The sequence below is a fragment of the Cetorhinus maximus genome, chromosome 16, assembly GCF_964194155.1.
Source record: "Cetorhinus maximus chromosome 16, sCetMax3.hap1.1, whole genome shotgun sequence".
In the NCBI taxonomy this organism is placed as follows: Eukaryota; Metazoa; Chordata; class Chondrichthyes; order Lamniformes; family Cetorhinidae; genus Cetorhinus; species Cetorhinus maximus.
The window spans coordinates 57,141,307-57,169,194 of record NC_135894.1 but is presented as its reverse complement, the minus strand read 5'-3'; the positions used below and the strand labels follow the sequence as shown (position 1 = coordinate 57,169,194).

The 27,888-nt window shown below is 40.5% G+C and overlaps 1 protein-coding gene across 9 annotated transcripts in view; it reads left to right on the top strand.

The window, feature by feature from the left end:
- tab3 (TGF-beta activated kinase 1 (MAP3K7) binding protein 3) overlaps window positions 1–27,888 on the top strand; it is a 130,166-nt gene that overhangs the window by 62,953 nt on the left and 39,325 nt on the right. For all 9 annotated transcript variants that reach the window (XM_078559835.1, XM_078559838.1, XM_078559843.1 and 6 more), the window contains exons 3-5: window positions 4,190–5,705; window positions 14,169–14,329; window positions 21,828–21,921. In XM_078559835.1, the coding sequence (XP_078415961.1) occupies window positions 4,190–5,705; window positions 14,169–14,329; window positions 21,828–21,921 (1,771 nt within the window). The remainder of the gene's footprint in view (window positions 1–4,189; window positions 5,706–14,168; window positions 14,330–21,827; window positions 21,922–27,888) is intronic.

Here is a 27,888-nt window from a genome sequence, read left to right as displayed (position 1 = left end):
CAAAGCTGTCAAACGCTGTCAAAAGGAGTTTTTTTTAAAAAATGCTAGATATATAGCAAGAACTGTAGAATACAAGTTAGTAGAAGCTACTCTAAAGTTTTACAATTCACTGGCAAGACCTGTCTTAGAATGTTGCTTCTAGGTTTTGTCCCAATGCTGCAGCAAAGTTTCACATGCATTCAGGAGGATATTATAAGGGGAATTTCCTATAAATACAAGTTGAAGAAACATTTTACAGTCTGGTGAGAAGACAATTAAATGGGGATTTTATCCAAGTTTATGAAAAATTAAGTAATGCAGGTAAAATATCCCAGATGATAGTTTCAAAGTTGGAGCAGGGTATATAAATGGAAAAACATATTTTTGAATATTGGGCATTATATAGATTTGGGTAGCCTCCATATAGAATATGGAGGCAGTTGAGTTGGAGTTCAAATGCAGTTGGATTCAGTGGTGGAACGCTAGAGAATGAGCTTCAATTGATTCCAATAGCCTATTCTGATCTTAGACTTTTCTTATGCACTTATGTTTCCCACAGAGTGCTGAGCATGTATTGGAATAAGCATTGTACCTTCAGCTTGTTGAACAATCACTGAGATAGTGTCCATAGCCTTAAACAAATTATACAAAAACAATATAACAGAAGTAACTGTAAACACATTACTCTTTTAGTTTCTTTGGATACTTAATTTGAGAACTGTGGACTGAATCTTAACCGCCAAAAAGGGTTTGTTGTGATCGGTTCAGCAATTAAAATTCAAAAATCTGAAACCGACACCAAACCCGTACACATCTGATTTTAATGGAGACAGGATGAGGGAAGGGCAAGCAACCAATCTGTTCACAGGAGGTGGGTCTATCGTTTAAACATTGTAATGAAGTTGCATACCTTCACTTTAATAGTCACTCTATTCTTTGACTCAAGTTGGTCGGGTTTCCCAGGGCCCGGTAAAGCTGGAAAATGAAAGGCAGTGAGAAGGGCTGAAATCGAGGGAACTGCCTTTGCAGCCCTGCTTGTGGGCCAGGAGGATGAGTGTTTCCTTCAGGTCCAATAAGCTTCCCAGTAAATCACTCCACTTCCCCACCAATGATTGCATGCAACCCCATTCCTATCCCCACACGACCACCACTAGACCTATCTGCTCTTCCCAGTTGTGGACTTGTGCTGTAGGCTTCCCTTCCTGACTGACCTCCAGCCAGTCATTCAGGCTTCCTGCAGGTAGGAAACCAACAAAAATAATTTTAAAACATCCTGGACTTAAAAACTGCTGGATGTTTAGGAAAATCCATTCTTCTGGATTTCCTGATCCCAAAGCAGCGAAGCCACCCCCTCTTCCACCCATTGCATGAATCCCCTCGGGCTAAAATCCATGCTAGTGTTGCCATTACAAGACACTGATACTAGACAAAGCATTTTTTTGTTGGTGTTATTGAATTTGAAGAAAATACTTGAATTTAGTGACCACTAGCTACAAGAAAATGGTTTATATATGGGAGTACATTGTGCGATTGCAAAACTGTAGTCTGTGTAGTAAGAAGGCTACAATTAATAACTATGGCATGATGCTGTAGGTGTGTTCATTAGGCTTGTGTGCAAATGTCTTTCTATGATTAAGTAATCCTTCAGAGATGCTTTGAAGAAATGTAATTTTGTATATCAAAGCTATAAGAATTGAAAACCTAGGGCAGCATTTTCTCGTTGGCGAGCCGACATGTAAAATGACGCATGGTGACGTCGGGCAGGCACCCCAATGTCATCGCACATCATTTAGGTTTTCAGTTCGGCGTGCCCGCCAAACTGTCAGAGGCCTATTAAAAAGTAATTAAAGCATTTAAACGAGCTGCCCGTCCAACCTTAAGGTTGGCGGGCAGGCGAAGAGTCCAGGCGGCCTTCGCATATTTCATTGAACCTCATCCACGGGCGGGATGAGGTTTCATGAAGTGTTTAAAAAAAAATCAGGAAAATGTTTTCCAAAATTTCATTAAGATGTCCCAGCTCATGTGACACTGTCACATGAGGGGACATGTTTCAGAAGTTTTAAAACCCTTTATTTAAAAGGTGCCTCAGGGAGATCTCTACGCTCTTTTGCGCACATGCGTGAAAGAGCGCAGGGAACTACTCAGCGAATCCCCCCCTGCCCGCACAGGGACCGCTCAGCGCTTCTGGGTGCGCGTCATGATGGGCGGGCCAATGGCAGCGCGTTCCTGATCGGGGGCGCTAATCAGGTTTGCGCCTGCCCCCGCACAACCCCCTCGATGGGGGGAAAATTCTGGCCCTAAATATAGTTAAGTTTGAAGGTTGACCATATTGATTTATTGAGAGTGCTTCTGGTACTAGGAAATTTCACAATATATCTCAGGATTAATGTGGGATATTGCACTTGTGATCATGTGTTACGGAAGTTCATTGTGACTAATCCTTCACAGAGTAGAAGAACATGTATGTACATCTGGTGCATAGTTTATTGTGCCCTCCTGTGGGGGAAGGGGGAATTTTGTACTGATCTTGGTGTTAAGAACTCTGGTATTGGGAGAGATTAAATTTGTTTTCCTTTTTGCAACATCACATATTTCTGATTAGCACAGTTTCGGCTAGATGCAGTTTTAAAATCCCACCCCCCCAATAAGTAAACTTCAGCCTTAAGTAAGACCAAGTACTCCACCAGTGTGGTATTTTCTAATTGCACACCCTAATGTCCTCTGAGTAAAACCTCCAGTTTCATACAGAATGTATTTTGTGCGTGGAATCGTGAATATAACAGAGTTTGAATGAAAGTTCCCCATACTCATTTTACCTTAGAATAAACTTCTTCCTTCGTGTTGATTGTGCTGATCAATCATTCTGGAATAATTGGAATCTAGGTCTGAGGAGCTAAAAACTCTGCGTTGTCATCTGGACTGCTTCAATTTGATTGAATCACATATGTATACCTCTCGCCACCATAGTCCAAATTTTGCATTTTGAAATATTATACAGTAACACTGATACACTGCAGGGATAAAGTGCAAAGCATGAAGAAAATAAATTTTGATTTGTTAAATGGAAACAATTTAGAAAATGATTTGTAATTGTTTTGTGCACCAGAATATCGTCTTGCACATTTTTGATAGGAGCCAAAACATGGTGTTGCTATGATTTACAGGCCAGCATTGGACTTTACATTGTTTCATACAGTTATGGTTCAAGAGTTATATTAGATTTTCTTCTAACCTGAGTTATTGTAAGTTGAACATGCTATAAGAGAGGATATGACCTAGTGCTCCATTCCGATTCCTTTGCAGAGGTGGTGCTTCCCAATGGTGCAATGAAGAAATGCACCTCATGGGAAGATACTTGAACAATATAGATTAAGGTTCCAGGTTTGATTCCTACTGGGCAAGAGGAGAAAAATGTGCAGGGTTCTTACTACTCATTACTTTCTAGTGAACCCATTTTGTAAAGTGTATACTGAGATAGGACTTGACTGTGATGGTCTCTGAGGTTGAACAGTCTACTAGTACTGCTTGTATTAAATGTGAGGAATGGTTTTTAGAATAAGGCATCAAGGTTAGCTGTCATTTGTTTTCCTTAGGCACAGCCTTTAGAAAAGAAAAGTTTGAGAAGTGCATAAGACACATGAATTACAATGTTGATGCCTATTAAGAGTGTACTTTGGTATATTCCTGTATTCTTTGGGTATTGGTAAACTTGGATTTAAGACAATCCCCAGCAACAAGTAGTGTGAGCCCTTCAGTTATATTTGACATATAACTTCCAATAGCAGGCAATCTGCCCTCCTCCACCAGCCCACTTTCTTTGACTTCTCTAACTGGTATTTGCGTATGTCACTCTTGTGTGCAAGGACAAATGGCTTTTTTGTTTCTTCATGCCTCATCTGTACTGTCTTTAAATGACTAGGCTATTGAAAATACTTCACCACAAGCCCACTCCTCATTTCACAATACTCAACTTTTCTTTGCTTTTTCTTAGTCAAAAAGAATAATTCTTCCCCATCATGGCATTGTATAGTACTTTTAAACCCCACGTGATTTTAAACTTATTACATTGTTTGATAAATATTTTCCTCTTGTACATTGGATTCGTATTAAAATTGTGCATGTTTGAAACTGTCCACATGTTACTATGTAAGCTTCAATAATGCCATCATAACTTAACATTAATTTTTAAAATTTCTCTTTTTAAATTAAGAATAACAATAATCTGGAAGCCTGTTGTTTGGCTCTTGCCCAAGAGAGCAACAAATACCTTTATGGGGAGTTCCACAGCCCCGATGACGCCAGAATGAGCAGGAACCACATGCTGCAGATTAATCTGGGTATCCAGCCTCCAGCAACATACCAGGCAGGGGATGGTGGTCAAATCAATGGGGGTCGAACGCTGGTCCATAGCACAAGTGATGGCCACATTGACCCTCAACGTGGAGGTGGTAAACAACTTGTGCGACTAATACAGGAGCCACATTCTGCCCCTGCAATTGTAGCTAATCCATCTGGCTACAACCCTTTCTTTGTAAGTGACCAGGGACGAAATACAGGTACGCCTCCCCCACCATCTCAACAGCCAACTTCCCTTCAACCAAGCATGAATGCATCGCCTATGCAAGGTCTTTCTCCAACATATCAGCCCATACCTCGGTACACCATGAACCCTATCACCGTAACCTTGTCACAGAATGTGCCATCTGGTCAGACTGCTCCTACTGCTTTGCACATACATGGTGGTCCATCACAGATGCAGAGTACTCCCTATGGGATTGGTAATTCTATTTACATTAGGCCAGCATCTGGGCGACAGACTCCTCAGAACACAGCTTGGACTTCGAGCCAGTGCCCTCTTCCACAGTATAATCATCATCCTCCACCTGTTTATCAACCACAGCAGACTTATCAGCCTTCTCAGTATTCTCCCAAGCAGCCTCAGCTTCCTCAGCAAGCATTTCGATCACCACCTCCATCACAGTTCAGCTCGCCCTACAGCTCTCCACAACATCAGGTACAAGCCAACCAACAAGGTCATCAGACTTCCCATGTCTTCATGCCTATTAGTTCTCCTACAATGACGCATCTCCCGTACCAGCCTCCACAGAATTATCCACAACAGGGCAGTCAATCATTATCCTACATCCCTTATTCTGTGTCTGGATTGTCTAAAGGTCCTATGAAAAACCAGATAGAAATCAAATTGGAAACGCCCCAAAGATCTGGTGCCAGCATTACACGAAGTTCATCCCCTGTAAGCAGTCAACCTGCTTTACGGAGTCAGCCTACGCTTTATATTGCCACCAATTCACCATCTAGCTCACCGTCAAGAGGAATGTCGGGACAAATGAGTGTGGTTCAACCGCAGCCAGTGTATAGTGTACCACCCACGTATATTCACCATCAACCATCACGACCTAGGTCCACAACTGCTGGCAGTAACCAAGTGAACTCTCCTCGTGTGGTTGTAACTCAGCCAAATACTAAATACACCTTCAAAATTACAGTTTCCCCAAACAGACCGCCTTCAATTTCACGAGGTGTGGCATCGCCTACTTTTGACCCTGGGAGCATCTTGAATTTAGTTGATTGCCATGGAGAGCATCCTGGAGCCCCTGAACCTATACAACCAATATCAGCAGTAACAGGATCTAGTGTCAACAAACGAAATGAGGAGCAGCGGCGAAAGTCGAGTTCAGGGTCAGATGACTATGCTTACACTCAAGGTATAGTACATTGTCTCAAAGTTTGTTATTTTTATACATTGTATTGCAAGAGCACAGGTTAAATTTGGCATTATGTCTCATACAGTTTTCACCATGTATGAAAGATGAGGCAATGCAATTTAAGATTCTTTGGATACGTGCTGCCACTATCAGTTTTTATAGTTCCTCTTACTTTAAATTGGAAATAAAATTCATAAGCTTGTTGTGGACTAAAAGATTTTTTTCTCCACTTTGTTACTCAATTGCATTATGTAACTTAGTTCAATGTAAGGGCAAAATGTTAGATTGTTCTTTAAAAATGAGTTTGGGTCCAAATTTAATTCACAGTTTGTGTTCAAGCATTGACTAAACTGCTGTTATGTGGTTACCTGATTTTGTCTTGAGAAAATTATATATAGAATATGAACAGTAGGCCATTTCAACTCCTTGAGCCAGCTCTGCTATTGAATCAGGTCGTGGCTGATCTGTACCTCAACTCCATTTATTTTCCATCGTCCCATATCCTTTGATATCCTTACCTAAAAGCCATCAGGTGGTTTTTTGAAGAGAGGTTGCTGAAGATTGCCTGCAATATTTGCAATCTAACCTTGTCAACAAATTTTAGTATAACTTCCTTCAACTTGGCCGTTGGGATCCCATTTGTTTTATGTTGAAGTGAATAATTTTAACATCTGGCACAGCAAGTTTGGCACCCGGCCTTCACCTTCAAAAGAAAATTAATACATTGGACAGAGATCAGAGAAAGTAAACAAGGGCTATTCTGGAGCTTTATATAAGATGGCAGAGTTGAGCTTGTTATTGCTGAAGAAAAGATTGAACAGGAGATCTAATTTATTTATTTAAAATGAATGTGAATAATTTTGAACAAAGATTATTTGGCTGTGATTGCAGAATAAGAAATCACAAAAGCACAAAATTGGAGGAAATGTGTATTGTTTGGAAGAATGAGTTTGCTTGATCATAGAGTCCCTTCCTATTCCCTGTCTTATGTTCTGTTTTAGGCTGACCCCCACCCCCTGAAAGTCCCTGGCTTTTGAATTTCAACTTTTTATTCTACTGAAGCAAAAGTTAAGGTTGTAGCTATATAATTCTGAACTTTAGGCACCTCACTTCACCTCACCCCCGCCTTTTAAACCATTCTGTGTGCTTTCAATTGTTCATGGGTGACACAGAATTTGTTCCATTTGTTGAGGAAAAAGCCAACTCTTTGAGTGTCAAAATTATAAGTAAATAGATTTTTTTTTGTAGAATAAATTTGATTTTTATACAATTTGTCTGTACTGCATTGCGCTTTGTTTAAGATTACAGATGTGGAAGTTGGGATCGCTACTCTTGTTATAGAACAAAATGTTTCACTTGACAGTCATGCACCCTACATCACCAAAAAGAAGCAATTGTATCTAACTTTATGCCAGTGTGAATCATTAAAACTCCATTTATTAACCCAGATCTTGGCTATATAATTGTACTATTTTCTTTTAAAATTGCTTATGTCATGCCAATACTGTAGATTTTGAATACGGATTCAGCTGAAATACCCCGGGATCCATTAACAACCCAAGGTTATTTTTTTTAGAAAGTGCTTAGAACCTCTTTTAGTTTAACCAGAATTGAAGCATACAGCTCCTTTAGCAAATTGCATTGGCTTGCATAGCTGTTCAATGGGTAAAATTTCTGAAATTTGAGAGGTCCTAAATTTGTAGTTTGATTTAAAAAGAAATTGCTTGAAAACGAAGGAAAAATAAACCCTGTGGATTAAAATACCATGACTGTATTTTAGGAAGACATAACTTTTGTTGTATAATAGAGGTGACATGAACATACGAATTAAGAACAGGATTAGGCGACTCGGCTCCTCAAGCCTGCCCTGTCATTCAATAAAACCATGGCTGATCCGATTGTAACCTCAACCCCACATTCCTGCCTACTCCTGATAACCGTTCACCCCCTTGTTAATCAAGAATCTATCTTGCTTTGCCTTAAAAATATTCAAGGGCCCTGCTAACACTGCCTTTTCAGGAAGAGTCCCAAAGACCTTCTGAGAGAAAAAAATTCTTCTCATCCCTGTCTTAAATGAGCGACCCCTTATTTTTAAACAATGACCCCTAGGCTGAGATTGTCCTACGAGAGGAAACATCCTCTCCACACCCACCCTGTCAAGACCCCTCAGGATCTTAAAAGGTTTCAGTGAAGTCACCTCTTACTCTTCTAAGTTCCAGTGGATACAAGCCTAACCTATCCAACCTCTCCTTATAAGCCGACCTGCCCATTCCTGGTATTAGCCTAGTAAGCCTTCTCTGCACTGCTTCTAACGCACTTGCATCTTTCCTTAAATAAGGAGACGAGTGCTGTGCACAGTACTCTAGATGTGGTCTCACCAATGTCCTGTACAACTGAAGCATAACATCTAAGATAAAAGCAAAAAACTGCAGATGCTGGAAATCCAAAACAAAAACACCTGGAAAAACTCAGCAGGTCTGACAGCATCTGCGGAGAGGAATACAGTTAACATTTCGAGTCTGTATGACTCTTCAACAGAACTAAGGAAAAATAGAAAAGAGGTGAAATATAAGCTGGTTTAAGGGGGGGTGGGACAGGTAGAGCTGGGTAGAGGGCCAGTGATAGGTGGAGATAACCAAAAGGTGTCATAGACAAAAGGACAAAGAGGTGTTGAAGGTGGTGATATTAGGTGACATTAAGGGTAGAAAGCAGGACGAGCAAGGTACAGATAGCCTGAGTGGGGGTTGGGTGGGGGGAAGGGATCGAAATAGGCGAAAAGGTAGAGATAAAACAATGGATGGAAATACATTTAAAAATAATGGAAATAGGTGGGAAAAGAAAAATCTATATAAATTATTGGGAAAAAGGGGGATCAGAAAGGGGGTAGGGATGGAGGAGAGAGTTCATGATCTAAAATTGTTGAACTCAATATTCAGTCCGGAAGGCTGTAAAGTGCCTAGTCGGAAGATGAGGTGCTGTTCCTCCAGTTTGCTTTGAGCCTCACTGGAACAATGCAGCAGGCCAAGGACGGACATGTGGGCATGAGAGCAGGGTGGAGTGTTGAAATGGCAAGCGACAGGGAGGTCTGGGTCATGCTTGCGGACAGACCGAAGGTGTTCCGCAAGGCGGTCACCCAGTCTACATTGGAGAGACCAAACGCAGACTGGGTGACCGCTTTGTGGAACACCTTCTTCCTACCAAAATGAACAATTTCACATTTGCCCACATTATACTCCATTTGCCAGATCTTTGCCCACTCACTTAACCTATCTATGTCCCTTTGTAGCCTCCGTATGTCCTCTCCACAATTTACTTTCCTTCCTATCTTTGTGTCGTCAGCAAATTTAGCAACATTGCTTCGGCCCCTTCAAGTCATTTATAAAAATTGTGAAAAGTTGAGGCCCCTGTGGCACACCACTCGTCACATCCTCTCAACCAGAAAAAGACCCATTTATGCCAACTCTCTGCTTCCTTTTAGCTAGCCAATCTTCTATCCATGCCAATATGTTACCCCCATACCATGAGCTTTTCTTTCCGCAACAGCCTTTGATGTGGCTCTTTATCAAATGCCTTTTGGAAATCCAGGTTCAATATATCCACCGGTTCCTCTTTATCCACAGCATATGTGACTCTTTCAAAGAACTCCAATAAATTGTTAAGCATGATTTCCCTTTTACAAAACCATGTTGACCCTGCCTGATCGCCTTGAATGTTTCTAAGTGCCCTGCTATAACATCTTTACTAATAGCTTCTAACATTTTACCTATGACAGATGTTAGGCTAACTGGCCTGTAGTTTCCTGCTTTCTGTCTCCCTCCCTTTTTGAATAAAGGAATTACATTTGCTATATTCCAATCTAATGGAATCACCCCCAAATTTAGGGAATTTTGGAAAATTAAAGCCAATGCATCAACTATCTCACTGGACACTTCTTTCAAGACCTTAGGGTGAAGTTCATCCCAACCTGAGGATTTGTCAGCCCGCAGCCCCAATAAATTGCTCAATACCACCTCCTTGGTGATTGTAATTTTCCTGAGTTCCTCCCTCCTTCCATTTCCTGATTTACTGCTATTTCAGGATGTTACTTGTGTCCTCCATAGTGAAGATTGAAGCAAAATCGCTGTTTAATTCATCCGACATCTCCCTACTTTCCATTATCAATTCCCCAGATGCACTCTCTATAGGACCAATGCTCATTTTGTTAACTTTTCTTACTTAAATATCTACAGAAACTCTTACTATCCGTCTTTATATTACTAGCTAGCTTTCTCTCGTACTCTAACTTTTCCCTCCTTATTAATCCCTTTGCCATTTGTTGCTGTTCTTTATATTCTTTCTAATCTTCTGACTGCCACCTGTCTTTGCATAATTATATGTTTTTTCTTTAAGTTTGATACTGTCTTTAACTTTTTTAGTTAACCACAGATAGTGGGCCCTCCTTTTGGAATTTTTCTTTCTCATTGGAATGTACATGTTCTGTGTATTCTGAAATATCCTTTTAAATGTCTGCCACTGAACCTCTACTGATCTATCCCTTACCCTCTTTTGCCAGCTCACTTTAGCTAGCTCTGCTCTCATGCCCTCATAATTGCTCTTATTTAAGTTTAAAATACTAGTCTTGGACACACTCATTTCTCCCTCCTCATTAACACTTTTGTCATTCTTTGCTGTTCTTTATATATTCTAATCTTTTGACCTGCCACCTGTCTTTGCATAATTATATGTTTTTTCTTTAAGTTTGATACTGTCTTTAACTTTTTTAGTTAACCCCGGATGGTAAGCCCTCCCCTTGGAATTTTCCTTTCTTATTGGGACGGATCTATTCTGTGTTTTCTAAAATATCCCTTTAACTGTCTGACACCAAACCTCTATTGACCTATCCCTCAACCTGATTTGTCAGTTCACTTTAGCTAGCTCTGCTTTCATGCCCTCATTATTGACCTTATTTAAGTTTAAAATGCTAGTCTTGGACGCACTTGTTTCCCCCTCAAAACAAATGTAAAATTCAATCATATTATGATTGCTGCTCCCTAGGGGTGCCTTCACTATGAGGTTATCAAGTAATCTCATTGCTCAGTACCAGGTCTAGTATAGCCTGCTGTCTGGTTTGTTCCAGAACATGCTGTTCTAAGAAACTATCCCATAGTATAGGGGGTAACATATTGGCATGGATAGAAGATTGGCTGGCTAACAGAAATCAGAGAGTAGGCACAAATGGGTCTTTTTCAGGTTGGCAAGATGTAATGAGTGGTGTGCCACAGGGGTCAGTACTGGGACCTCAAATGTTTCCAATTTATATAAATGACTTGGATGAAGGGATGATTGCTAAATTTGCTGATGACACAAAGATAAGTGAGAAAGTAAGTTGTGAAGAAGACACAAGAAGGCTTTAAAAGAGGTTAAGTGAGTGGGCAAAGATCTGGCAAATGGAGTATATTGTTGGAAAATGTGAAATTGTCCATTGTTGCAGGAAGAATTAAAGAGAAGCATATTATCTAAATGGCGAGAGATTGCAGAACTCTGAGGTGCAGAGAGATATGGGTGCCCTAGTGCATGAATCACAAAAGGCTAGTGTGCAAGTATAGCAGGTGGTTGGAAAGCTAGTAGAATGTTATAATTTATTGCGTGGGGGATTGAATACTAAAGTAGGGAAGCTATGCTTCAGTTGCACAGGGCACTAGTGAGACCACATTTGGAGTACTGTGCACAGTATTGGTCACCATATTTAAGGAAGGATGTAAATGCATTGGAAGCAGTTCAGAGAAGGTTTACCAGAGAATACTAATACCTGGAATGGCTGGGTTGTCTTATGAGGAAAAGTTGGACAGACTATGTTGGTATCACTAGAGTTTAGAACAGTAAGAGGCGACTTGATTGAAACATGTCAGATCCTGAGAGGTCTTGACAGGGTGGATGTGAAGAGGATGTTTCCTCTTGTGGAAAAATCTAGAACTAGGGGGTCACTGTTTAAAAATAAGGGGTTACCCATTTAAAACACAGATGGGGCGAATTTATTTCACCCAGAGGGTCGTGAGTCTTATAATTCTCTCCCTGAAAAGGTGGTGGAAGTAGAGCCTTTGAATATTTTTAAGGCAGAGGTGGATAGATTCTTGGTAAGCAAGGGATAGGTTATCGGGACTAGGTGGGATGCTGACTTCAAGTTAATATCAGGTCAGCCGTGACCTTATTAAACGACGGAGCAGGTGTGAGGGGCTGAATGGCCTACTCTTGCTCCTTGGTTGTATGTTCGTATGAACTTCTCATCTACGCTACCTTTGCCCATCTGATTTTTCCAGTCTATATGTAGATTAAAATCCACATGATTATTGCTGTACCTTTCTGGCAAGCTCCCATTATCTTCTATACTCTGCCCTACTGTGTAGTTACAGTTATGGGGCCTGTACACCACTCCCACAAGTGACTTCATGCCTTTATAATTTCTCATCTCAACCCAAACTGCTTCTACATCCTGGTTTCCTGAACTTAAGTCATCCCTCTCTAATGTGCTAATACCATCATTCATGAACAGAGCCACCCTTCCACCTTTTTCCTAACTTCCTGTCCTTCCTAAATGTCATGTAACCTTCAATATTCTGGTCCCAATCTGTGATACTATAGCCGTATCCCTGTAATGGCTATCAGATAGCGCAAATAGAAATAAATAAGTACTATCAGCTCATCTGTTTTGTTTTGAATGCTATGTGCATTTAGATACAGAGCCTTTAGTTTGTCTTGTTATTATTTTTGTAGCATCTAGTCTATCTGCTGATTTACTCTTAGATTTGTACTTTCTGTCCCTTCCTGTCGCAGTCTGTTTTATCATTTCCCATATTAATACCTGTCTCTCTTACTCTTTGGTTTACCACATCTTCCCAAATTTGATCACTTGCCACCACTATTCAGTTCAAAATCCTCTCTACTTCCATAGTTATGCGGCTCGCAAGGACACCAGCCCCAGCACAGTTCAGGTATAGACCGTCCCAACAGTACAGATCCCACTTTGCCATTACTATACTGGTACCAATGCTCCACAAACCGGAACCCACTTCTCCCACACCAGTCTTTGAGCCATGCATTCATTTCTCTAATCTTATTTGTCCTATGCCAATTTGCATGTGGCTCAGGTAATTATCCAGAAATTATTACCTTTGAGGTTCTGCTTCTTAATTTGGTGCCGAGCATCTCAAATTGACAATGCAGAGCTTCCTTCCTCATCCTGCCTATGGCATTGGTACCTACATGGACCAAAATCTCTGGACCCTGTCCCTCCACTGCAAGTTCCTCTCCAACCCCAAACTCCAAGTCTTCACTCAAGTTAGCTCAGCTGCACTCCATTTGCGGACGTGCGGAAACATTTTTTTTAACATAGCAAGTTGTTGTCATTGTGTACTGCCTGAAAGGGTGGGAAAAGCATATTCAATAGCAACATTCAAAATTGGGTAATTTGTAGAGGGAGAATATTTACAGGGCTATGGGGAAAGAGCAGGGGAATGAGACTAATAGGAAAGTTCTATTGAACAGACAGTGCAGGCATGATAGGCTGAATGGCCTCTTTCTGTGCTACATCCTTCTATGATTCTATACTTCATTGACTACACATTGTTTAACTACTTGGCTAGGTTATAATGCATCAAATTCTGTGCTTTGTTTCCTGATCATAACGCTAATTTTCTGATGATTTCTAAAGTAAGTTACAGTAAGCTGTATATATATGCCATTCATGAATTTTTTGAAGGAATCAATATTACTTCAATATCTGAAATATGGGATCAGAAATTCAGACACAAATTAGATGATTAGTGTTAAAATGGGGTTTTCATATTAAAGTATATCACTTTATTTTGTAAATCACAAATTATAATTTGAACAGATTTGATGGCTTTGCAAAGTTAATTGTAGTGAACAGTTAAACATATGGCCTAGTTTCAGGAATATTATTGTAAAGAGTTTAACAGAATGCAATGCCTCCGAGATTATAGAGTTAAAATTATTATTGTAGTATATATGTGATGGTTTACAATATATTCCTATGGGAATGGATAAGTCTTAATCATTTTATAAACCCACTGTAGACTTCATTGGCAAGAATTGCTGTCTTTGCACCTTTGTGACACTGATGCTTATCTGTGCTGTCAGTAAAGAGGGTTATGAATAATCTGCTGAAAGTAAATTATTTTCTCTACGCATAGTGAACCTTTGACATTTATTTTTATAGCAACCCTTGAATGTACAAAGGACATTTGTATCTTGGATATACTTGTTATTCTGGATGTTTCTGAGTCACTGACAGAAGGATCATTTTGTTTTCTGCAGTTTGATTGTGGGGAGAAGAGAATACTTATGGAAAATAGCTTGGTTTAACCAAGGCCGTTTCTCTACCTCGTGGCAGTTATAGTGCTTGTCCGTCTGAACTAGATATTAGTTTTTCTGCTCTGTGACTGATTTTTTACAATGTGTCCTTAGCGTTATTGCTCCATCAGAGGGCTCGAATGGAGCGATTACTAAAAGAGCTAAACCTGGAAAAGCAAAAGCTGGAGAAACTGAAGGCTGAGGTCAATGAAATGGAATATGATTTAATGCAACGACGGCTGAGGAGAGTGAACTCCAACACATCAATACCTACAGTAAGGCCACTCCTTAAAATGCTGTTTATTTGGGAAGTAAATAATTTGGACGTTTAGATAGAATGGGCTTTAAGTTTCTGTGGGCATTTATATCTTAAGCTAAGTCATCTAAGTGGATGTGTCTTGTACAGTGCATTTTAGAGGTCATCAACTCCTGCTTGTGAAGCTATTCTATTTATATTGCAGGACAGTTTCACAGTAGCATAGTTACCGCCCACCCTTGCTATGTGATTCAAAGCTAAACTGCTACTAAACTCACTAATTTTAGTATCATTGAATTAACACCCAGAATCATGAAGATGTGTATTCCCCCTTGGCCTAATTAGAGCGCCCTCCTGATCGGCCGATACCCAATTGGTGCTGTCGTTTTCAGACTGAGACCCAATGTGACAGGCCTTCAGCAACCTTTTTTTTCAAATAATTCACGTTGTAGATAGAATTACCAAATTTCTGATGATTTATACATTTGAAAAAGGGTAGGGGTATGAATAAAAGAATCAAGGATAAAACGTTTACGCTAATCCTTTTAGTTGAGGTTGTTAACCTTTCTGAATGGCGTTGTTGCTGAAGGAAGGTTTAAGGTGCCTTTTTGTTGAGCTGAAATATCATTTAGCCAGCTAGTCATTCAAGCTTGGATGATGGTAAATGACCAAATTTAGGAGCTGGAATTAGAAACCTGATATTGAGGAAAATCCTCCTTTTGTGCAGCACTGCATTGAGGTTTTGGAAATAAACAGTTAATTAGACTCTACTTAAAAGTTACTTAAGTTTTGCAAATATTGGAAATACCATACCTGTATGATCACTTTCAGTAAAGTTACTGGATTACAGTGATAGGCAGGCTATTATCAAATGAAACCATGTTACTACCTCATAAAAATGTAACAGGTGAAATTGTGGTTAAAATAGAAATTGATTATGCACAACGACAAAGGTAAGCAGAGAAACAGTTTCAAAATAAGTCCTTGTGTGCAGATGTGGAGTTATTATTTGTATATAAATAAATTATAAATTAATCATTGAGATGCAAAGCCACCAGTGATGGGCCGAGATGCTGTTTAGTCAATACATCTTATCTCCTGGAAAAAAGTGTTAAATAGTATAGCTTTCTTAGTTCCATTTAAAGCACAGTACTGCATTGGTATGTAGTAGTCTTATGAATTTGGCTACAAATGAGAGGGAAAAGGCATCAGATGCATGGGAATATCATTATCTCCAATGTTTGTTCCATTTCAACTTGGACATATATTACCTTTCCTTTGTCATCAATGGGTCAAAATCCTGGAACTCCCACTTCAGCAATGCTGAGAATATTTTCACATGAGGTACAGCAGCTTAAACAGAAGACCCACCACAAGCTTCCTGAGGGTAATGAGAGATGATCAATAAATATTTTGCCAGTGATGCCCATATACTGAGAAGGAATTTAATATTTTCAGCACAATATTTCAGGACCCTTGCATCTCTGGAAAATGATGCAAGCATACAAATTAGAATCATTATTAGCTTGAACAAATGTCATAAATTATGCACACGGGTAAACTCCAGTCTTATTTACATCAGGTCATCAGTGCTGGCCCCTTGTAGTCTTATCACAAAATTTAATGTCTTGATCCATGTCTCAATATTTGCGTTTTTTCTGATGTAAGATGCTGCAACATCTTTTCATATCATTGGTACTGGAAGCTTATTTATACTGCTACCGTTCTGTAACTATGATATAAATGGGGGCGTGATGTGGGATAAATGGTTAAAGAATCATCAATTACACAAAGGGGGAGGAAAGCAAAGCTTCTATTCCCAGATTCAAGTTAATTTAATGGAACACCAATAATTAAATTTTGAATTTGCATGTGGGTGCAAATCATGAGATTCTGTTCACTTTTATCTCAATAAAGTCAAAATAACGTTTATAATATTTTTCTGGTAAATTACTGGCAAATCACATGCTAAACCTTTTCTTGTCAAAATAACTGAGTATTTTCTAAACTCTACATTTGTTTGAGAATAACTGCTCATTAAATCAGTGATTTTTGATATAGAAAGAATGCTTCTTCTTTCGGGGAAGAGCAGAAGTAGAGACCATTTGTACAAAATAGTCACCAAGAAATCTGATAGGGAATTCAGAAGAAACTTCATTACCCAAAGAGCGGTAAGAATGTGGAACTCGCTACTACAGGGAGTGGTTAAAATGAATGATATTAATAGATTTAACAGGAGGCTCAGCAAGCGTTTGAGGGAGAAGAGAATAACTGATCATACAAACACTCAAATTAGGAGCAGGAGTAGGGCACTCGGTCCCTCGAGCCTGCTCCACCATTCAATAATATCATGGCTGATCTAATTTTAACCTCAACTCCACATTCCTGCCTACCCCGATAACCTTTCACCCCCTTACTTATCAAGAACCAATCTATCTCTGCCTTAAAGGTGTTCAAAGACTCTGCCTCAACCACCCTTTGAGGAAGAGAATTCTGAAGTCTTTCAACTGCCTGAGAGAAATTTTCCTCATCTCTGTCTTACATGGGTGACCCCTTATTTTTAAAACAGTGACCCCTATTTCTAGATTCTCCCACAACAGGAAACATCCTTTCCACATCCACCATGTCAATTCCCTTCAGGATCTTATATGTTTCAATCAAATCGGCTCTTACTCTTCTAAGCTCCAGTGGATACAAGCCTAGCCCGTCCAGCCTTTCCTCAAGACAACCCGCGCATTCCAGGTATTAATCTAGTAAATCTTCTCTGAACTGCTTCCAACGCATTTACTTTATGATAGATTCAAATGAGAAAAGATAGGAGCAGGCTTGAGTGGAGCATAAACACCGACATAGGTTGGTTGGGCTGAATGGTTTCTTTCTGTGCCATACCACCAATGTAATCCTATGAATGTAAATTCTTATCTTTTTTTTTAAGTTAGCTGTACCTTATGAGGGGCATCCAAATACCTGGACTTAATACCACAACTTTTTTGCTCAACTTATTGATTGCTGCTATCCAGCTTTTTTAGTCAGGGTGCCACTATAATGTTAGTAGATTGTACAATTCCATTATATTTTCGACATTCTGCCAGGAAGGTTATATAATTAGGTTAAGCACTAAACATCTAGTTTATAGTTCCACACATTGGATATTCCTATGAATTTATTACATTAGTGTTTACATCCTGAAACATAGCTGTCTCTTTCAACATTGCTCCCATGACATTTTCCTTTGTGAAAAGTTGCTATATGGAAGCAATAGCTTTTTGTCTCTCCAAGGAGATGATGAACCTGACCATATTTTAAGGGGTAGTAGACAGGCAAAAAAGCTAATAAGAATGGAATTGATTGCAGTCAATTTCACCTAAATTGCTTTAAATCCTTTTACCTAATCTCTCTTGGAATGGGAATAGGCAATTTGGCCCTATGAGCCTGTTCTGCCATTCAGTTAGATTATGGCAGTACCTTAACTGCATCTACCTATTTGGTTCTGTAACCCTTAATTTTTGCCTAACAAAAATATGGCTGTGGTAAAGCTATTCTCTGCCCTTCTTGCACCTTAGAGTGGATTGGAGTAAAGCATAACTGTATTTTTAAAAGAAGTCTTAGTGCTAAGTCCAGGAACCAGTGATTTTATAAGTGCCTTAGACAATTTTTTTTTGATTGGCTACTGAATGATATTGGTAATCCCGAATAGGTTACCCCCAAGTCTTAATGGTCTATACTGTTTTTCTGCTTGCTCAAGCTAGTGCTGTAATAGAATTCTTTGTAGTCATGGTTATTTTTGAAGTAAAGATATACTCCACATGCAGTGTTTTTCCTCTCGCCCATGGTCTCATTTGTTTATTATCTCTTGAAACTTTGAAAATGCATCGCCTGTTCCTCTATCATATTTATGTTGGAAAAATAATGTAGGCCCTTATTCCTACTTGCATTATTGGGACAAAAACAGAAAATGCTGGAAAAAATTCAGCAGGTCTAGCAGCATCAGTGGAAAGAGAAACAGGGTTAATATTTTGAGTCTGTATGACCCTTCTTCAGAGCTGGCCACTTCTCTTCAGCTCCAAAGAAGGGTCATACGGACTCGAAACATTAACTCTGGGCAGAGATTTCCTCCCGTCGGGGTTGTGTGGGGTTGGGCGCGAACCCGATTGGCATTTTACGTGGGCGGGCTAATTAAGGCCCGCTCAGCATGATGTGCGCCCGGAAGCGCTGAGCGCTTCCTGGGCAGGGGGGATTCCATGAGCCAGGGCCTGCGTGCAAAAGAGCACAGACATTTCCCTGAGGCACAGAGCTGCCTCAGGGAGATTAAGTTTGGGATGTAAGATTTCATTAAAGTCAGAAAAAATTATTTAGACATGTCCCCTCATGTGACAGCGCCACATGAGCTAGGACTTGTTCACCAAATGTTTGAAATTTTAAAATTTAATTAATAAACCCTTCATGAAACCTCATCCCGCCCATGGATGGGGTTTCATGAAAAATGTGAAGGCCGCCTGGGCTCTTCGCCTACTCGCTAGCCTTAAGGTTCGATGGGCAGCTCAGGTTATTGTTTTAATTGATATTTAAATGGCTTTAATAGGCCTTTGACTGTTCGGCGGGTGCACAGCAGAGTCGGTTGCGCGCCTGCCAAACTGAAAATCTAAATTACGCGCGGTGACATCGGGACACCCGCCTGACGTCATCAAGCGTCATTTTACGCGTCGGTGAGTGGGCCCCGCCCCCACTCGCCGACCCGAAAATTTTCCCCTCTGTTTCTCTCTCCACAGATGCTGCTAGACTTGCTGAGTTTTTCCAGCATTTTCTGTTCTTGTTTCAGATTTCTAGCATCCGCAGTATTTTGCTTTTATCTTGCATTATTGGGAAATTGTTCTTTCAAATAGCTAACATTGAATCTTGTGCTAGATTTTTTTCTCCATTGAAAGCAACAGAGGATTTCCTTTCCATTACATATGAAGTCCTGGAAAAGTTAGCAAATGGGTGAGCATCAGCAATTTTAGCTCTTGCTGAAGTGGTTACTTCACCTGTGCTATCTGATGACCTGACTGCTACACTTCAGATGCATAATCTTTTACAACAACTGCTAATTCAAAGCAAGTTGTGGTAATTTGAAACAAAAATAAAAATACCTGGAAAAACTCAGCAGGTCTGAGAGCATTTGCGGAGAGGAACACAGTTATCGATTCGAGTCTGTATGACTCTTCAACAGAACTAAGAAAAAAATGAAAAGAGGTGAAATATAAGCTGGTTTAAGGGAAGGAGGGACAGGTAGAGCTGGGTAGAGGGCCAGTGATAGGTGGAGATAACCAAAAGGTGTCATAGACAAAAGGACAAAGAGGTGTTGAAGGTGGTGATATTACCTAAGGAATGTGCTAATAGGTGACATTAAGGGTAGAAAGCGGGATGAGCAAGGTACAGATAGCCCGAGTGGGGGTGGGGTGGGGGGAAGGGATCAAAATAGACTAAAAGGTAGAGATAAAACAATGGATAGAAATACATTTAAAAATAATGGAAAAAGGTGGGAAAAGAAAAATCTATATAAATTATTGGAAAAAGGGGGGGATTGGAAAGGCGGTGGGGATGGAGGAGAGAGTTCATGATCTAAAATTGTTGAACTCAATATTCAGTCCGGAAGGCTGTAAAGTGCCTAGTCGGAAGATGAGTTGCTGTTCCTCCAGTTTGCTTTGAGCTTCATTGGAACATTGCATCAGGCCAAGGACGGACATGTGGGCAGGGTGGAGTGTTGAAATGGCAAGCGACAGGGAGGTCTGGGTCATGCTTGCGGACAGACCGAAGGTGTTCCGCAAAGCGGTCACCCAGTCTGCGTTTGGTCTCTCCAATGTAGAGGAAACTGCATTGGGAGTAGCGAATGCAGTAGACTAAATTGAGGGAAGTGCAAGTGAAATGCTGCTTCACTTGAAAGGAGTGTTTGGGTCCTTGGATGGTGAGGAGAGGGGAAGTAAAGGGGCAGGTGTTGCACCTTCTGCGGTTGCATGGGAAGGTGCCATGGGAGGGGGTTGAGGTGTAGGGGGTGATGGAGGAGTGGACCAGTGTGTCCCGGAGAGAACGATCCCTGCGGAATGCCGCCCGGTGGGGGGTGAAGGGAAGATGTGTTTGGTGGTGGCATCATGCTGGAGTTGGCGGAAATGGCGGAGGATGATCCTTTGAATGCAGAAGCTAATGGGGTGATAAGTGAGGACAAGGAGGACCCTATCATGGTTCTGGGAGGGAGAGGAAGGTGTGAGGGCGGATGCGCGGGAGATGGGCTGGACACGGTTGAGGGCCCTGTCAACCACCGCGGGTGAAAAACCTCGGTTAAGGAAGAAGGAAGACATGTCAGAGGAACTGTTTTTGAAAGTGGCATCATCAGAACAGATGCAACAGAGGCGAAGGAATTGAGAGCATGGGATGGAGTCCTTACAGGAAGCGGGGTGTGAGGAGCTGTAGTCGAGGTAGCTGTGGGAGTTGGTAGGCTTGTAATGAATATTGGTGGACAGTCTATCACCAGAAATAGAGACAGAGAGGTCAAGGAAGGGAAGGGAAGTGTCAGGACCATGTGAAAGTGATGGAGGGGTGGAAATTGAAAGCAAAATTAATAAATTTTTCCAGGTCCAGACGAGAGCATGAAGCAGCACCGAAGGAATCATCGATGTACCGGAGAAAGAGCTGTGGGAGGGCGCCGGAGTAGGACTGGAACAAGGAATGTTCCGCATAACCCATAAAGAGACAGGCATAACTGGGGCCCATGCGGGTACCCATAGCCACACCTTTTATTTGAAGGAAGTGAGAGGAGTTTAAGGAGAAATTGTTCAGTGAGCGAACAAGTTCAGCCAGACGGAGGAGAGTAGTGGTGGATGGGGATTGTTCGGGCCTCTGTTCGAGGAAGAAGCAGATCATCCCGGTGAGGGATGGAGGTGTAGAGGGATTGGACGTTCATGGTGAAGAGGAGGCGGTTGGGGCCAGGGAACTGGAAATTGTTGATATGATGTAGGGTGTCAGAGGAATCACTGATATACGTGGGTAGGGACTGGACAAGGGGAGAGAGAATGGAGTCAAGATAGCAAGAAATGAGTTCCGTGGGGCAGGAACAGGCTGACACAATCGGTCTGCCGGGACAGTCTTGTTTGTGGATTTTGGGTAGGAGGTAGAAGCGGGCCGTCCAAGGTTGGGAGACTGTGAAGTTGGAAGCTGTGGAAGGAAGATCTCCAGAGGAGATGAGGTCAGTGACAGTCCTGGAAACAATGGCTTGATGTTCAGTGGTGGGGTCATGGTCCAGGGGGAGGTAGGAGGAAGAGAAGTGTCTGCGAGTTGGCGCTCAGCCTCTGCGAGGTAGAGGTCAGTGCGCCAGACAACAATTAGTGGTAATTTGATATGTCTGATAATTATGACATCAGCCAATATTACCAAGGGCATCTTGGTCATGTGTTGTCTGTCACCAATCTGAGTACATTAGTGCATTGAACTGTTTTAAGTTTAATAGTTTGGGCAATCTGTGTTTACTTATTTTGTCTTCACAGCCAGAGGAGATGACTAGATTGCGAAGTCTAAACAGACAACTTCAAATAGACATTGACTGTACTTTGAAAGAAATTGACCTTTTACAGTCCAGAGGTTTGTGGTCTTTACTACATTTAATGAGGGTAAGGGATGTGTTAACTTGGGTTTTAATGCCTACTCTTCATTGCTTGTAACAGTTGGTGCTTGACAAGATAAGCAAGCTTAATGAAACCGTTCTTGAACATTAACTTGTGTGATTGTTTATGCTGGTCATGTTCAATGTAATACATGAATATGTAACACCTGTTTACTTGGGGAAATACATTTCTGCTTTTAAAAAAGACTGAAATTTCTGCTTAGTCAGAATTGTAAAGGAAACATTTAACCTGTTCAGGTATATAATCTTTCTTTTCTGATAACGAATAACTAAAATGCAAATTTTGCTCTTTGAGCTATGACTGACCAGTGCACTTACCATATTGCCTATTTCTATTTTAAGTTTCCCATTTGTTAACAACAACTGCTTGCATTTGTACAGTGCTTATTAACGTAGTAAAACATCCTGTAGGTGCTTCACTGGGATGTTATCTAATACAATTTGACACTCAGCCAATGTACAAGTTGTTATTGCAGATGACCAAAAGCTTGGTCAAAGAGCTGGATTTTAAGGAGTGCATTAAAGGAAGAAAGAAGTAGAGAGATTTGGGGTGGGGGAGTTGGGGGCGGAGGGAATTCCAGCATTTGGGGCCTTGGCAGCAGAAGGCACAATCGCAGGCGGTGGAACAATTAAAATAAGAGATGCACATGAGGACAAAATTGGAGAAGCGCAGGAATAGGGCTGAAGATTACAGAAGTAGGGAGCAATAAGGCCATGGAGCAATCTGAAAACAAGGATGAGAATTTTAAAATTGAGGAATTGCTTTACTGGGAACCAGTGTAGGTCATTGAGCACAGGGCTGAACAGTACTTCATGCAAGTTAGCATACAGGCAACAGAGCTTTGAATGAGCTTAAATTTATGGAGGTCGAAAATGTGAAGCCAGCCAGGAGTGCATTGGAAAATTAAGTTTAAAGTAACAAAGGCATGGATGAGGGTTTCTGCAACAGATGAGCTGAGGCCAGGGTGGAGCTGGGCGATGTTAAGGAGGTGGGAGTAGACGGATTTGCTGGTAGTTTGGATATGTGTTTAAGTTTGTATGTAGAATTGAACATCATCATCCAAACAGAGGAGGGTTAAAATCATGACCCAAAGAGCATTTAGAGTTTGTTAAACAGGAGCCATCTGAGCATAGAACACTCATGTTTTCTGCCCCTTCCCCTGAATGCATGAAACCTCAGTTGTTTGACCTGAGTTCTGTTTATATCTATTACATATGCAAAAGTTTTTGCACGAACATAGGAACAGGAGTAGACGATTTAGCCTCTTGAGTCTGTTTTGCCATTCAGTGGCTGATCTACGACCTAATTCCATATCCACTTTTGTCCCACAGCCCTTAGTACTTTTTTGGGGTTTAACAAAAATCTGTTAATCTCCAATTTAAAATTAGCAATTGATATGACATCCATTGCTGTTGCAAAAGGTTGTTCCAAATTTCTAGCATGTGCGGGTGTTTCCTAATTTCACTTCTGAACTGCTCACAGTATTCAAGGTATGGTCAAACCAGAGCTTTGTATAGGTGAAGCATGATTCCACCCCCACCCCCTTGTACTTTAGTCTTCTAGATATAATGGCCAACATTTTGTTAACCTTTTTGATATTTTTTGTACCTTTCCATGATCAATGTACATGATGTACCCCCAAGTTTCTCTGGACCGCCACTGTTTCGGTTTTTTCATAATTTAGAAAGTACCCTGTTCTAGCTTTTTTAGGCCCAAAGCAGATGACTTAACATTTGCCTACATTGAAATCCATTTGTGATTACTCTATACCATATTTATTTTGCATTTACTGCAGTTATTGCCATTGGTTCTGGTTTCCGAATGCATTTTTATGTTCATTCTTTTAATCAACCCACATTTTGTTGTCTATCACAATACAAGCCTTTCCCAATCTCATTTCTATTCCTTAATGTCAATGCTCCTGAGGCTTGGACTGCCATAATTGTTTCTGATAATTACTTAATACTTTTCGTGGGTGTAAACTTTTGTGATGTTAACTTGTCCTGCTGCAGCATCCTTCAGAAGAAGGGGTTGATGCTAGAAAGTATGTAGTGGGCTAGCCAAAGGAAATTACATGCATAAATGGTTTCTGTGAAATGCCTGAGCCTGAAAGCACAGTAACCAATTGTTCTTGCCTCTCAGGTTATTAACTTGTATGTGGTTGTTCAGAAAATGAGAGGATACCAAAGACAGTTAACCTTTCCAGCAAAAGTTGATAATTTTTGTAATTACTTGTAATAAATCTGGCCACAAGCTGGGAAACTTTATAGTTCACGAGTAAGTCCTGAGATACTGTGCACGTTTTGGCCATTCCTACAGGATGATCAGAATGTAGACAGCATCTCTTGCAAAGTATTATTTCTTCCAGCATTAAAATACCACCATGACACTTCGATTGAGTTCACCCAGATGAAAAATATTAATGTGGGTGAATGGAACAGTTTTCCATTTGTAGCACAAATATTCGTAACCAAGTAGTCCTTAATTGAGTAAAATTTATTCCGTTCTGCCCAGTGCTGCATCTGTTTTTTGTAATTTCCTAACTCTCGCACCACTATGTTGTATGGTCTATGAACGTGCTTTCTGGATTGACAGTTTTTAAAGACTTGTTTTGTTTTCCAAAGTGGATAGCTGGACTCAAGAAAATGAGAAATGAGATAAAAAGAATTTGAATGTATTCTTTGTAGGATGGTAAAGATTAGGCATGATGCAATTAATTAAAATAGGTAGAGAAAATTAAAAGACAAAGTAAGAAAGCATAGGATAAAACTTAGATCTAAATAAGCAAAATTGTTCATGTTTATTACATTTTTCAAAGAAGTGCACTGGAGATTATAACATTGTAGTGTAATACTGTCATAAAACTGCTCCTGGACTAGTCTAGTTAAATTTTTTATCTTATTGTCACATTGTATAAATAGGAAAAAGACAAAGCTGGTGAACTTAATCGGACAGGAATTTCCTCAAATTGCAGTACTTAGTTTGACAGGTTCACTTATCAAAAGTTTGAATGTTCAAGGGTGTAAAATTCAAGTGAGCCTCTGGTTGTGGGGTAAATGACCTCCATAGTCTGGTACATTTCTGTTCCAGATTGGTGATGCTCTGCCAGCAGTGCAACCTTGCATGCTATGCTAACAGCAACAATATGTGCCAAATTGGACATCTCAATGTTCTGTGAAAGAAAATACCTTATTCACCATCATTTCAAACTGAAAACACCTGGGAATGGTGTTCAGATTATGTAGTGGAATATTTGCTGAATGGCCCATTGTGTTAATATGGAGCTTTGCTTTGTCCCAGCTATATTATGTTGCAGCTCAGTTCTGTTCTGCGTCATTGCTTCACCTACCCGTGCCCCCACTACCAAATCCCCCAAGTTATTGTCACCAATCATGTACACTCTGTTGGTGAAGGTTTCACATTTTTAGTATGAACTGCTTCACCAGCTTTTTTCCCCCATATATTTCTCCCCTTCCATTCTCTCCAAGAGATTGACAAAGTGGCTAGTATGCCTCCTGGATCTTGCTTAATTAACCATTATGCACACATGAATCCTGACAAACTAGGCAGCTGCAGGAGCATCAAAGCAGAACAAATTCTGCCCTCACCTGAAATTCAAAACCATATTTCTCATATGGATGCTGAAATGATTAAGCAGGAATCCTAGACAATTGAGTGCCCCAATAATACCCTGGCTAACATCAGCTAACCTCACACAGGCTTGGTCTCAAATCTAAGATTTTACTGTTGTAAATCTTAGCTGCTCACTGGGTAATATCTTGTAACCGACAGGAAACCAGTATGCTTTTGCGAAGGGCTATCCTCATTTTCAGTCATTTGTATGTGGTCCTTTTGGTTCAGTCATTTATATATTTTTAAAAATTTGGTCATGCTCTATCTCTTGTTTTTAATCACTTGAGGCCTATGCTTCATGCAGCCCTGACAGGCCTGCATGACATTACTTAACACGCATAATTACTTGCCAGACAAATTGGGCTGTTCAGTATCAACTGATTTTTTTTTGTACCACCTGAACTTCAGACCTCCATCTTGAGATATTATCACTCTTTCCTACTTAACTTTCCATGAAGATTCTGAGATAAAATCTTGAAATGTTGCAGGCCTGTAGTTCATTTTGTGGTCCACTGAGAGAGTAGAGTCTGGAGGATTAAGAAGATGAATTTACTGTGATTTACTGCTTCTAGTGGCAGGTTTCTCTTGTTCCACTCCGATCAAGATGGTATAAAAAATGGCACTGAAAACCTGGTTTAATTCCTCAAATAGAGAGATAAAGGCCAATCTGAATCCTTTGCCTGATGATGGTCCATATACAGGGTCCTGTTCCTTCATTGGTCTGGATCTTTCTTCCCCTGCTGCTCCAAAAATGTCTCTTATTAAATGTCTTTATCTGAAAACCTTGCTTCTGTCATATGACCTGAGGGTTTCTGTTCATTACCCTCACAAATGGCTTCTAAGCCATTGACAGACAACAGGGCCTGAATTTCACCTATTCACATATCATTTTTCACACCCATTCTTTGGAATTCCACTTCGAAGCCAAAAAGTCTGCAAGCAGTATTGTGAACCAGTTTCTTTAATTATTTGGATAAGTGCAGACATTAACCACAGGAAAGATCTGTTGCATTTTAATGACTTCTCGATGAGAAGTTTGCATTTTAAATGTTTTGTCCAGACATGAAGATTAGCTCCAGGGCCTTGTGTGATTCCACGTATATTGACGGGAAAGGTCATTGGACCTCTCATTTTATGTTAAAAGTAAAATGTCAATTTCAAATTTGTACTCCATAAATCCAAGAGTCTATATTGTATGAGTGCAGCACCATTTTTCAGGATCACCAACTCTCAACGAAAAGAATTGAGGGATGTTGTGGGGCTGGGGGGAGGTGGGGGCACTGACAAACTTATAACGGCAAGGGTTGGGGTGGCATGGGAACCTGTGAGAATGAGGTGGGTGGCTGGGGGGTGGGGTGGTTTGCTATCCGACCTATCAGGTCAGGCAGCCGGGAACATTGAAAATGTGTATTGTGCAGGCGTGAAGTTTAAAGATCTGAAATATAGGAAAAACAGCATCCCATGAACATAAAACAAGGGACCATTGCCACAATTATGGGACCATCCCTTAAAATCCAGAATGGTTGGTCACTCTGCTGTATATACTAAAGTAAGTGAACTCCATAATTTTCGGTCAAAAAGTTGGTCTGAAAAATTTGATTTTTACATGAGTATATGCGGTAGATGTCTGTAGTGAACTTCTGATACCAAGCAATTAAGTTCAAATCTTCCAATAAGCACGTACAGCAATCTAAAGTATCACTGACCAATGTACTGTTGAAAGAGTTGCAGAAATGACAGATTGACAACTGTCAGGTGAACTGACTGCTTATTTCCTTTGAGCTAATTTAAGCTTCTTGGTCAATGTTATCAGTCTCTCTTTATCTCTAGTTATTTGAAATAATTGTAAACTCTTTTCTAAACATGGTTGCCTGAAAGCCTTCTGATGTTGCTTTTTGGATGCATCTGTCGTTAAGCTAAACTTGAGCCCCAAGTCATAGTTCACTTACCCCTTTTTTTGGCACTGCTTTATTTATCCTGTGCATACCAAATCCCGGCTGGGCTAATAGAAAGCATTATTGATATGGTAGAACAAACTTTGAGTTGTTCTTAAATAATTACTAAAGAAAATAGGTTAGTGCGTGGTTTGGAATGAGAATGCAATAAATTAGTTAATAAGATGTCACAGTTGGAATGATATTGAACCAGCTGTGCTTCATTCTTGCAAACACCAACGTTTTGTTACGGCTTTGGAAGCCCCTGTAATTTCTCCCACTTAAAGACAAGCTCATTATTATATGATGGGCAAGCCCAGCGATATTAGCCTGGTAGGCAATAGGGTGCTAGATAA